At 30.8% G+C, this 13,638-nt stretch overlaps 1 protein-coding gene across 1 annotated transcript in view; it reads right to left on the bottom strand.

The window, feature by feature from the left end:
- Positions 1–13,638, bottom strand: part of LOC127704867 (synaptojanin-1-like) — a 46,064-nt gene that overhangs the window by 12,328 nt on the left and 20,098 nt on the right. The window contains exons 15-18 of the mRNA XM_052209096.1: positions 3,523–3,681; positions 1,572–1,731; positions 1,183–1,261; positions 35–235 (exon numbers count right to left, since the gene is read on the bottom strand). Coding sequence (XP_052065056.1) covers positions 35–235; positions 1,183–1,261; positions 1,572–1,731; positions 3,523–3,681 — 599 coding nt within the window. The remainder of the gene's footprint in view (positions 1–34; positions 236–1,182; positions 1,262–1,571; positions 1,732–3,522; positions 3,682–13,638) is intronic.

Here is a 13,638-nt window from a genome sequence, read left to right as displayed (position 1 = left end):
GATGCATTACCAAACCCCTCAGCTTCTGTATTACCTGACCAGACTTATCTCCCCTACATCAGTTAAAGTTCCTACAATACTGTCTACAGTATCATCATCAAACTCTCCTTCTGTGAGTGAAACAACTGCAGTGCAATCTGATGGTCCTTGTTGACCGATAACTTCATCAAGAACGTCCTGTTTCTTATTGTCAATCACTTCTTGTATATCAATGTCTATTACAGCAACGACAGGTCTATAAAAAAAAATAACAACTATATTATAAAATTATTCCACGTCAAACACACTATATCTATAATTATTCCCTAGAAAATTACACCAACAGTTGTTTTTATTTTTTCAATTCAATACACAAGCTTGAATTTTTTTAAAACTTTATCAGTTGAACTTTAATTCTGATGTTTAAGTCTTTTTTTTTATTTTTATTTTTTTTTTTTTTAGGGGGTGGGTTTAGTATGATGACATCAGAAAGAGTTACCACTCTGTTTTTGCAAAGTTTGGTGGATCATCAGAGAAGTACTTAGAAATAAATCTTATATTTTTACGAACAATAAATTGAGGAGCACATAATTTAAACTGGCATTATAATTTTATTCTAACATAAGAATCGCATATATCTATCTCTAATTTCTGTTGGTTGTTGAAGATTCACATAATATATTTTCAAAAAAAATTGGTGAACTTTTAAAAATTCAAGGAGAAAAACAGTTCTCAAACTGTATTACTTTTAATAATTTTCTAATTTCATTTTTAATTTTCAAATAAAACTTGAATAAATGTGGAATCTGGGAGCTGGGATAAAATTAATAAAAAATCTCAAATGCTTTCACACATTGATTTTTCAGAAGTGTATGAAATCTCCCTTGAATCATACCCATATGGAAATTAATATTTTCTTTAAAAAAATTCAATTCTTTCTAAGAAGAAAACTGACTCTTCCTGGTTTGACAAATTTCATGAATTTTGAGGTTAATTAAATCCATGATTTTAATATTTCATAATATATATAATTTCTATTAATTTGTTATGAGCTAACACTGAAACTGTTAATTCAAAACTAAGTCTAGAAAAAAATCTATATTTACTGATAATAATTCTACATAAGATGGAGTTTTTTTCTCCTTTTTGATAGGTTCTAAAAAGAAACTAACCTATGACTTGAAGTTTTTTTATGGCGCTTACCTATGATCTGATGTCTTCAGTTCTGATCTGTTATAAAGAACAAGATGACCATTTTCATATGGATCTTCTTTTTCCAATACTGAAAAAAAAAAGATTGGTCATATTTTATATTTCTTTATATATCATGGTTTGCAAACCCTGTACTTAGACAAGTACCCTTTTCTTCAAGCAAGCATCATTTAAATATAGAAATAAAATTTATCTTTTTTAACCTAATATTGTCCATCAAATTTATTATTGATACTTCCTCAATGACTTTTTTTGTATTCTTTATCACAAACAGAATATTATTATGTCAGCACAAATAACCATAAATTTCAGTTAAAATTTTCTTATCTTTCTAAGTGTTTACAGTAAGCACTTCATTTTAAAAAGTGTTGATAACTTACAGTTTTGACCTTTTTTCCACCAAATATTTCGTCTCCAGAGCACTCTGTCTGTCCAAGCTGGTGTTCGACATTTATCACTAGTGTCATAATCATCACAGAACAGGTCATACTTGTATGTAGGAGCAAAGTTCAACTGGCCTTCATTGAATCCTTCGAATACCTAAAATAAGGTAATAAGATGGGTCTTTGGAATTGTTGAAGATTTAAGAAAATCAACAGTGAGATTGATAAACATTTCAAATAAAGGATTTATGATTGATTTTAATCAATAAAAATAATTGATGATGCTGTTGAAGTACGATAAAATTTATCTTTGATACGAATAACTGTAACAGATTCAGTAGTGACAATTATCTCCCTTTTCAGAATTACTATTTAAGACATGAAGCAAGGATACAATGTTTCTTTTGTTTTTCTCTTCTCTTTTGTTTTCTTTTGTATAGTTTGTTCTGGACATTAAAAACACTATCATGTCATACTGAACTGTTTAAGTAGTTCTTGTAAGAAATCTTTTAAGAAGTACACAACTGATATTAGAGTGTATTTGGGCATAATTTCTCATTAGCAGGTTAAGTCCTTTGAGCCTGTTTTCAGGAACTGTGAGCATTTTTTAATACAGTACGACATTGTCTATCATTTTGTGTTTGTGTATCTAATATACTTTAATTAAAGGAATAAGTGCTTTGTCTGTTACTATTTTGATTGTTACCATTTTGATTGTATGTTCTTTTTTATATGTTATGTTGGTCAACAGTTTGACAGGGGTAAAGATTTCCCTAAAAAAGTTTAACCCCATCATATATTAATTTACCTGTCCCACGTTGAGACAATTTATGTAGTATCTTAATTAGTTTGATACTGTAAATTCAGAAATTATTGCTATGTTTTTATTATTGCGAAAAATGCGACAGGGTTAATAATTTAAACTCGCATTTTGAAATTCTTTATATGAATTAAACAGGATTTTTCTCAATATCGCAAAAATTAAAATCGCATTTTAGTCCAAAATGACAAAATCGCAATAATAAATGCACGCAATAATTTCTGAATTTACAGTATTTGATGAATTTGATGTTGGTGGCTCATCTCTAATGATTTCTCAATTATATACGCTCAGGACAAACTAAAACACTTTTTACAATAAACTGATGTTGAAAAAAAAGAAAGTAAAAGAATTTTTTTAACCTGGTTAATTTTTATAGGATGAAACACATTTTTTTTGGAGTTTTATGTGTAAATTGGACAAATTTACTCACAAACTTTATATAAAAGTTCTTCTGACTTTCACTTGTTTGTGAGTAAATAGGTCCTACCATTACATGATGTCATCTTAAAAATGGTGAAAAATGAGTTTATAAAGTAATTATAAACCTCAGGTTGCACAAGTTTCTATCCCAATATGTAATCTATAAATTACATTGATTCATTTAAAATAGCAGTATCTTATGAAATTACAGGCTATGTTATCAGATAAAATTTTGGAAATAGACCACCTTCGACTGATTCAAGCCTATTTAATTCTTAGAGATTGCAATCCCATAAGAGGGTAGGAATGCCCTTTATTGTCAAGCGTCAGACGTCTGTTTTTCGCTACCGTTAGTGTCAAATGAGCCTTAATATTTTATTGTCATTCTGGAGTAAAATGTTTATGGTTAACGTTATTCTAACAAATATTTTACCATCATTCTTCATGTGGGGTAACCCATTCTAACCCTCCCATAAGGTTCCATGTAAAATCTATGTTTACGGTGGAGTTATATGAATGTAGGGTAAACTTGTATTCCTGCTTAGATTTGTTCAATTTAAGTAGCCCATTAAACACAACTCTTCTCTTCTCTTGTCCCCTAAAATAAAAAATTTCCACAAATTCATGAGGCCAAATAAGCCCTAAAATCTGTTTTCTCCATTCCATAATTTGTTTTTCCACAAAAAACATAAACCAAATCCTTACTTTTCCTTCATCTTTCTGAAGAAATAGTTGATCACATTCTCGTAATGCTGACCAGTTCTCGTCCTGTATTAACTTCTTGACGTCATCATTGGGAAGATCAATCCTGTAGTTAAAATCTCCACACCAGAATACATAATCATGTGACATTATACTTCTTCCCTAAAATAAATGATTTGCATAACTTTAGTGTGACTTTGTTGGCAAAGAGAATACAAAATAACAATTTCAACACTATGGTCATTAAAACTAAAAGTTATCAATTATTGAGTAATGATAAATAATGTCACTGTATAGTATAGGTTATTTTTACCAAATTTTAGCATCAATTTTAAAATTTCAAGTCTAATTATTATAAATACTATATAATTTCTCCATGCGTGCAAATCAGAAGAAAATTTAAACGTTGAGAAAGACTTCAATAAAAGGTTGGTAAAGATTAGTGAATAGCTGCACATTCTGTCATAAACAGCATTGGCCAATAACAACAAAATGCACTATTCATTGAGGGTTATACTTTAGAGAGATAATGTTTTATTTGATAGAAACAAAATACTTTTATCCATTTCAGGACAGAGCGTGCATCTTTCTGGGAAGGGTTTGCAAGAAAGGGGCTTGAAGCTATTTTGCAATTGCAGTTGTGCAAGGAGAACTTTTGTTTCAGATAAAAGAGGTTTTTTCTACCTTATCAAGTATTCCATATATCTGTAACAGGTTAAACAATTATATGTATAAAGATGAAAAAAATCATTAATTTTGTCAAATGGAAAGTGGCTTAAACAAATATCTTGGAGAAAATCAAAAGGTAAATGAACATGCAGACACGTCCAATAAAAAACATACAGATATGTGCAATTCACTGAACTAATTAAATGGTTGAAACAACGTTATAAAATAACATCATAGAATTTCATTTATGCTAGAATCTTGATTTTTCTATTAGGTGGGAGCTGTTCAGCTCATTTTGTAAGGGCTTTTCAAAGAAAAAGTGTATGGGGATGTTGGACAACACTTTTCTTATACCCACCATCCACAACTTTTGTTGAAATTAGCAATATCTCTCTGTAAAAAAACTACCCACTACCCACAGAAAAAAATATCATGGTGTCCAACCCTCCCATACAGATTTTCCTGGAATATCCCTAACACCTTTCAGAAACTTCAAATATAAATTCTTCTTTCAAATAGTTTTCCAAGAATAAATACAAGGTAATTTTCCATGAGATTGTTCTCTAAACTAAGTTCTTGAATATTATTAATGATCATGGAAACATGTATTCATTAATCAACCACATCATATTTTATTTAGTTTTCTTCATTTTTTAAAACAAATTATGCTCTGTGTTACATAAAAGAAATCAGGCATTTTTTTCGGTTTTGTCTATGTTACAAGAACTGTACACTAACAAGACAAAGTACTAATAAAGTGACTGGAGTATAAGTAGTGCAATCTACTGAACAACACAAATTCTGGTTATATTACTGGCATATATCCCATCTTTTATAAAAAAAGAAATGAGATATTCCCTTTTTTTTTGGGCAGACATTTCCATACAGTTTAAATATCTTTTTTTTTAGGCTTTTATGTGTAAATCTCCTCTACATAATCATTGATATGGTCAATTTATAAATTAACTGTTTACAACACTTTGAATATTATCAAATACTAAGGATTTTCTACCCTATGATTAGATTACCTTAGCTGTATTTGGAAAAACCTTTCAAAATTTTGGGTCTTCAATGAATGCTCTTCATCTTCGTACTTTATTTGGCCTTAATTATTTTTATTCGAGTGTCACTGATGAGTCTTTTGTAGATGAAACGCATGTCTGGTGTACAAAATTTTAAGCCTGGTATCTATGATCAGTTTATCTACAGATAATATTTTTGTTCTTTAATAATCCAAATTTATAATTTTAAACTTTACTTTAAAATTATAAAAAAGCTTATAATGTACAAAGTATGCCCAGTTGCCTCATTAAATATTTACAAAAAACGATCCAGTAAGAGTGTGACAACTTCAGCAAATTCAAATCAAATTACAAAAGTAGGGAAAGATTTGAATTAGATGAAGAATTCCCATCATTAACACTGAATTGGTTTATATGAATTAACAGAGATACATTATTGAGATAGAGTCTAGACCAATTTAGAGTTATTATTTATGAATAAGTTACACAGATGTGCACGAATGTGAAATTTGTCTATACCAGTATGTCCATTTGATCTAAACTTATTCTTTGCTTTATGTTGTTCCACTTTACAATACAACATGGCTTAATCATTTTGACTTTATGTTGTTCCACTTTACAATACAACATGGCTTAATCATTTTGACTTTATCTTGTTCCACTTTACAATACAACATGGCTTAATCATTTTGACTTTATGTGTTCCACTTTACAATACAACATGGCTTAATCATTTTGACTTTATCTTGTTCCACTTTACAATACAACATGGCTTAATCATTTTGACTTTATGTTGTTCCACTTTACAGGCTTAATCATTTTGACTTTATGTGTTCCACTTTACAATACTACATGGCTTAATCATTTTGACTTTATGTTGTTGCACTTTACAATACAACATGGCTTAATCATTTTGACTTTATGTTGTTGCACTTTACAATACTACATGGCTTAATCATTTTGACTTTATCTTGTTCCACTTTACAATACAACATGGCTTAATCATTTTGACTTTATGTTGTTGCACTTTACAATACAACATGGCTTAATCATTTTGACTTTATGTTGTTCTACTTTACAATACTACATGGCTTAATCATTTTGACTTTATGTTGTTCCACTTTACAATACAACATGGCTTAATCATTTTGACTTTATGTTGTTCTACTTTACAATACTACATGGCTTAATCATTTTGACTTTATCTTGTTCCACTTTACAATACAACATGGCTTAATCATTTTGACTTTATGTTGTTGCACTTTACAATACAACATGGCTTAATCATTTTGACTTTATGTTGTTCTACTTTACAATACTACATGGCTTAATCATTTTGACTTCGATAAGAAATGTATCTACTTTTTAAATGGACCTTTAAATGGTTCATGTCAAAGCAATGCTTAATCTATAAATGCACATATATACATTTATACACTGAAATACCTATAAATATAAAACTGGAAAATAAAAACAAGATAATAACAAGAGGCTCTCAAGAGCCTGAATCGCTCACCTGTTATCATTTTTGCTTAAATCTTTCATCAATGATTATTTTTGCTTTTTACCCATATGTTCCATTTTAGCCATAGTGTCTATGTTTCTTGACGTACAAGGAAATGAAGTACAAAATTTATACTAGATTCATTTGAGAAGATTTTTAAAGTTAAAAAACATAAAACAACTTGTGTAAAATTGTCCTTAAAGGGCAATAACTCCTAAAGGGGTCAATTGACCATTTTGGTCATATAAAACTTTTTTGTAGATCTTACTTTGCTGAACATTTTTGCTGTTTACAGTTTATCTTTATCTTCAATAATATTCAAGATAATAACCAAAAACTGCAAAATTTCCTTAAAACAACAAATTTAGTGGCAGCAACCCAACAGTGATGGGTTGTTCGGTGTGTCTGAAAATTTCAGGGCTGATAGATCTTGACCTTTGGAACATTTTCACCCCATGTCAGATTTGCTCTAAATGCTTTAGTTTCTGAGATATAAGCCAAAAACTGCATTTCACCCCTATGTTCTATTTTTAGCCATGGCGGCCATGTTTGTTGATGGATCAAAATTTCGGATACAATGCATAAACTAGATTCCTAAAGGAACATTCATTCAAAGTTAAGAAGTATTAGGCACAATAGTTTCAGAAGAGAAGATTTTTAAATGTTAGCAAACTTGATGAACACATTGCGTAAAATTGTATTTAAAGGGCAATTACTCCTTAAGGGGTCAATTGACAAATTTGGTCATTTAATTTTTCTGTAGATCTTACTTTGCTGAACATTATTGCTGTTTACAGTTTATATCTATCTATAATAATATTCAAGATAATAACAAAAAACTGCAAAATTTCCTCAAAACTACCAATTTAGTGGCAGCAACCCAACAATGGGTTGTTCGATTTGTCTGAAAATATCAGGGCTGATAGATCTTGACTAATTGAATAAAATTTACTCGTGTCAGATTTGCTCTAAAAGCTTTAGTTTTGGAGATATAAGCCAATAAAATGCTTCGCTGGGCGCAGCTTGATACGACCGCAGAGGTCGAACCCTGAACAGTTGGGGCAAATATGGACACAACATTCAAGCTTGATACAGCTCTGAATTTGGATTGTGATTAAATATTTGACACAGCATAGGTTTCTGACACAGAAAGAATGTGGTCTAAGAACTTCAATTTTTTTAATTTACCTATTATGGTCCAATGTCCAAAATCAAAATACATAGTTAGATTCAGCATATCAAAGAACCCCATATATTCAATTTTTGTTGAAATCAAACAAAGTTTAATTTTGGACCCCAACTTGGACAAACTTGAAAACTGGTCCCATAATCAAAAATCTAAACACATGTTTAGATTCAGCATATCAAAGTACCCGAAGAATTCAATTTTTGTTAAAATCAAACTAAGTTTAATTTTGGACCCTTTGGACCTTAATGTAGACAAATTTAAAAAACGGGACCCAAAATTAAAAATCTAAAAACACGGTTAGATTTGGCATATCAAAGAACCCCAATAATTAAATTTTTGATGAAATCAAACAAAGTTTAATTTTGGACCCTTTTGACCTCAATATGAACCAATTTGATAGCGGGCCCACAAATAAAAAATCTAAATAGATGGTAAGATTCAGCATATCAAAGAACCCCATATATTCAATTTTTGATGAAATCAAACAAAGTTTAATTTTGGACCCCAATTTGGACCAACTTGAAAACTGGGCCAAAAATCTAAAATCTGAATACATGTTTAGATTCAGCATATCAAAGAACCCCATATATTCAATTTTTGTTGAAATCAAACAAAGTTTAATTTTGGACCCAACTTGGACCAACTTGAAAACTGGTCCCATAATCAAAAATCTAAACACATGTTTAGATTCAGCATATCAAAGAACCCCTAAAATTCAATTTTTGTTAAAATCAAACTAAGTTTAATTTTGGACCCTTTGGACCTTAATGTAGACCAATTTAAAAAACAGGACCCAAAATTAAAAATCTAAATACACGGTTAGATTTGGCATATCAAAGAACCCCAATAATTCAATTTTTGATGAAATCAAACAAAGTTTAATTTTGGACCCTTTTGACCTCAATATGAACCAATTTGATAGCGGGCCCACAAATAAAAAATCTAAATACATGGTAAGATTCAGCATATCAAAGAACCCCATATATTCAATTTTTGTTGAAATCAAACAAAGTTTAATTTTGGACCCCAATTTGGACCAACTTGAAAACTGGGCCAAAAATCTAAAATCTAAATACATGTTTAGATTCAGCATATCAAAGAACCCCATATATTCAATTTTTGTTGAAATCAAACAAAGTTTAATTTTGGACCCAACTTGGACCAACTTGAAAACTGGGCCCATAATCAAAAATCTAAACACATGTTTAGATTCAGCATATCAAAGAACCCCTAAAATTCAATTTTTGTTAAAATCAAACTAAGTTTAATTTTGGACCCTTTGGACCTTAATGTAGACCAATTTAAAAAACAGGACCCAAAATTAAAAATCTAAATACACGGTTAGATTCGGCATATCAAAGAACCCCAATAATTCAATTTTTGATGAAATCAAACAAATTTAAATTTTTGACCCTTTGGACCTCAATGTGGACCAATTTAAAAACGGGGCCCAAAATCCAAAAACTTAATACACGGTTAGATTCAGCATATTAAAGAACCCCAAGAATTCAAGAATAAAACCCCATTGAAATTGATCAAGAAATAAGCAATTTATACGAAGTATCTTCTTTTGCACAATACTGTGCAATTGAATATTTCTTGCTATTGCGCAATACTGTACAATTGACAATTTCTTGCTATTGCGCAATATTGTGCTTTTGGATATTTCTTGCTATTGCGCAATACTGTGCAATTGAAGATTTCTTGCTATTGCGCAATACTGTGCAATTGAAGATTTCTTGCTATTGTGCAATACTGTGCAATTGAAAATTTCTTGCTATTGCACAATACTTATTATATAATAATTTACATATCCTGTTTGGTGTGTATCTCCTACCATATCATTATTATTTGCTTTTAAATATAAATCAGAAATAACCAACTTAAAATGGAAAATTTTAAAAGAAAAAAAAAGGAAAAAAAGAAAAAAAGAAAAAAAAAAAATCCCCCCCCCCAAATTTTTTGAACCCCCTTATGATTCATCACCCCCAAACTCAATCCCAGCCTTCCCTTTGTGGTATGGTACCTTGCAGTACAATTTCAGAGAGATCCATACACTTGAACACAAGTTATTGTCTGGAAACTAGAAAAATGCTTATTTTTGGCCCCTTTTTGGCCCCCAATTCCTAAATGTTTCGGGCAATTACCCCCAAACTCAATTCCAGCTTTCCCTTTGTGATATGGAACCTTGTAGTACAATTTCAGAAATATCCAAACACTTACACACAAGTTATTGTCATGAAACTAGAAAAATGCTTGTTTTTTGCCCCTTTTTTGGCCCCTAATTCCTAAAATTTTGAGGCAATTACCCCCAAAATCAATTACAGCCTTCCCTTTGTGATATGGAACCTTGTGGTACAATGTCAGAGAGATCCATACACTTACACACAAGTTATTGTCTGAAAGTTACAAAAATGCTTATTTTTGGCCCCTTTTTGGCCCCTAATTCCTTAACTGTTGGTACCATAACCCCCAAAATCAATCCCAACCTTCCTTTCGTGGTATTGAACTAAAGTTAGAGTGCGAAAACCAATGTGTCTTCGGACGACGCCGGACGACGACGACGACGACGACGACGCCAACGTCATACCAATATACGACCAAAAAGTTTTTAATTTTTGCGGTCGTATAAAAACTGCATTTGACCCCTATGTTCTATTTTTAGCCATGGAGGCCATGTTTGTTGATGGATTAAAACTTCGGATACAATTTATAAACTAGATATCCTAAGGAACACTTAGATGAAGTTTGAAGGTATTTGGCCCAGTAGTTTCAGAGGAGAAGATTTTTAAATGTTAGCAAACTTGATGAACAAATTGTGTAAAATTGTCTTTAAAGGGCAATAACTCCTTAAGGGGTCAATTGACAATTTTGGTCAAAAAACTTTTTTGTAGATCTTACTTTGCTGAACATTATTGCTGTTTACAGTTTATATCTATCTATAATAATATTCAAGATAATAACAAAAAACTGCAAAATTTCCTTAAAACTACCAATTTAGTGTCAGCAACCCAACAATGAGTAGTTCGATTCATCTGAAAATTTCAGGGCTGATAGATCTTGACCAATTGAACAATTTGACCCCATGTCAGATTTGCTCTAAAAGCTTTAGTTTTTGAGATATAAGCAAAAAACTGCATTTCACCCCTATGTTCTATTTTTAGCCATGGCGGCCATGTTTGTCGATGGATCAAAACTTCGGATACAATTTATAAACTAGATACCCTAAGGAACATTTAGTTAAAGTTTAAAGGTATTTGGCCCAGTAGTTTCAGAGGAGAAGATTTTTTAAATAGTTTACGACGACAGACGACGGACGCCAAGTGATGGCATAAGCTCACATGGGGCCCTTTGGGCCCCGGTGAGCTAAAAAGTTAAATAAAATGTATACAGCTGCATCAGAAGCTGACATGATATACTTATCCTTCACAATCTCACTATATTATGAACTTTAATGTGAACTGGCCGTACGGTTGCCTATAATTGCTTACATCAACTTCATTTGAACTTTGGTGGATGGTTGTCTCATTGGCGATCGTGCCACATCTCCTTATTTTTTATATTGAACTGAGTTTGTGAAATCATCCATGGTATACTATAGTAAATATGCAGTTAAAAGTATTTAATGTATTACTATTTAATAAATAGTGTCATATAGATCAGACATAGTTTTGTAAAAAAATATACTTATCACTATTACAATGAACTAGACTGGTATTATTTTATCTTAGTGTTAAATCTAAGAGCTACCTATGAACCAGTATACATAATACATGCAGATAAAGATGCAATTAATTCTAATTAATGAAAATGAATTTGTTATTATGACAGGTAGTAAAAAGTCTTGTTTCCTAAAGCTTGGTGACCTTATTACCTTCTCATGAACCTTAAAACAATTCAAACATTTAGTAAAGAACAAACAAAAAAAATCTGCTAAAAACTACCACTAAGTAAAATGCACACTTTCATATGATACTTTTAATGTAAATAGTAAATCGAAAAAAAAGTGACTTGAAATATTTAAATGAAATAAGCATATTGAGCTTTGGAGAGTTTGTTTTGATTATGTCTATTGTATTTTTTTAAGGGATTACTCCATGGTCAAAATATGGTATTCATTTATATATTTTTTTAGATTTCTCTGCCCATTTAGCTATATATTATTAGATATATGTTCCTATATTCAACAACAAATAGCCAGTATACTGGCTCATGCAACAATCAGATAACAACAATGACATAATGCAAAGATGTTTAAAAGTCCTACCATGCATTGTTCCTGTGGAGAATAATATGAATTGTTCATATAATAATAAATACAGTTCAGAAATATATTGAATTTAGTGAAAATATGTTAGAAATTGCTTGATTTAAAAAAATATATACATAAAATAACTAGAGTCCAATTCCCATATTAATAATATTTACTCTACTGTCTAAAAGGTCTTTCATGTTCCAAAAAATAATAAAATGCTCCGCAGGGCGCAGCTTGATACGACCGCAGAGGTCGAACCCTGAACAGTTGGGGCAAGTATGGACACAACATTCAAGCTTGATACAGCTTTGCATTTGGATTGTGATTAAATATTTGACACAGCATAGGTTTCTGACACAGAATGAATGTGGTCTAAGAACTTAAAAATCTTAAATTGGACATTCACCTATTATGGTCCAATATCCAAAATCTAAATACATGGTTAGATTCAGCATATCAAAGAACCCCAAGAATTCAATTTTTGATGAAATCAAACAAAGTTTAATTTTGGACCCTTTTGACCTCAATGTGGACAAAGTTGATAACAGGGCCCAAATATCAAAAATCTAAATACATGGTTAGATTCAGCATATCAAAGAACCCGATATATTCAATTTTTGTTGAAATCAAACAAAGTTTAATTTTGGACCCCGATTTGGACCAACTTGAAAACTGGGCCCATAATCAAAAATCTAAATACATGTTTAGATTCAGCATATCAAAGAACCCTAAGAATTCAATTTTTGTTAAAATCAAACTAAGTTTAATTTTGGACCCTTTGGACCTTAATGTAGACCAATTTGAAGACGGAACCAAAAATTAAGAATCTAAATACACGGTTAGATTCGGCATATCAAAGAACCCCAATAATTCAATTTTTGATGAAATCAAACAAAGTTTAATTTTGGACCCTTTGGACCTCAATGTGGACCAATTTAAAAACGGGGCCCAAAATCCAAAAACTAAATACACGGTTAGATTCAGCATATTAAAGAAACCCAAGAATTCAAGAATAAAACCCCATTGAAATTGGTCAAGAAATAAGCAATTTATACGAAGTATCTTCTTTTGCACAATACTGTGCAATTAAATATTTCTTGCTATTGCACAATACTGTACAATTGACAATTTCTTGCTATTGCGCAATATTGTGCTATTGGATATTTCTTGCTATTGCGCAATACTGTGCAATTGAAGATTTCTTGCTATTGCGCAATACTGTGCAATTGAAGATTTCTTGCTATTGTGCAATACTGTGCAATTGAAAATTTCTTGCTATTGCACAATACTTATTATATAATAATTTACACATCCTGTTTGGTGTGTATCTCCTACCATATCATTATTATTTGCTTTTAAATATAAATCAGAAATAACCAACTTAAAATGGAAAATTTTAAAAGAAAAAAAAAAGGAAAAAAAGAAAAAAAAGGGGAAAAAAAAAAAATCCCCCCCCCCAAAATTTTTTGAACCCCCTTAT

The sequence above is a fragment of the Mytilus californianus genome, unplaced genomic scaffold (assembly GCF_021869535.1).
Source record: "Mytilus californianus isolate M0D057914Y unplaced genomic scaffold, xbMytCali1.0.p SCAF_6, whole genome shotgun sequence".
NCBI classification, from domain to species: Eukaryota; Metazoa; Mollusca; class Bivalvia; order Mytilida; family Mytilidae; genus Mytilus; species Mytilus californianus.
The sequence above is the reverse complement of the archived record's forward strand: the minus strand, read 5'-3'. Positions and strand labels throughout refer to the sequence as shown.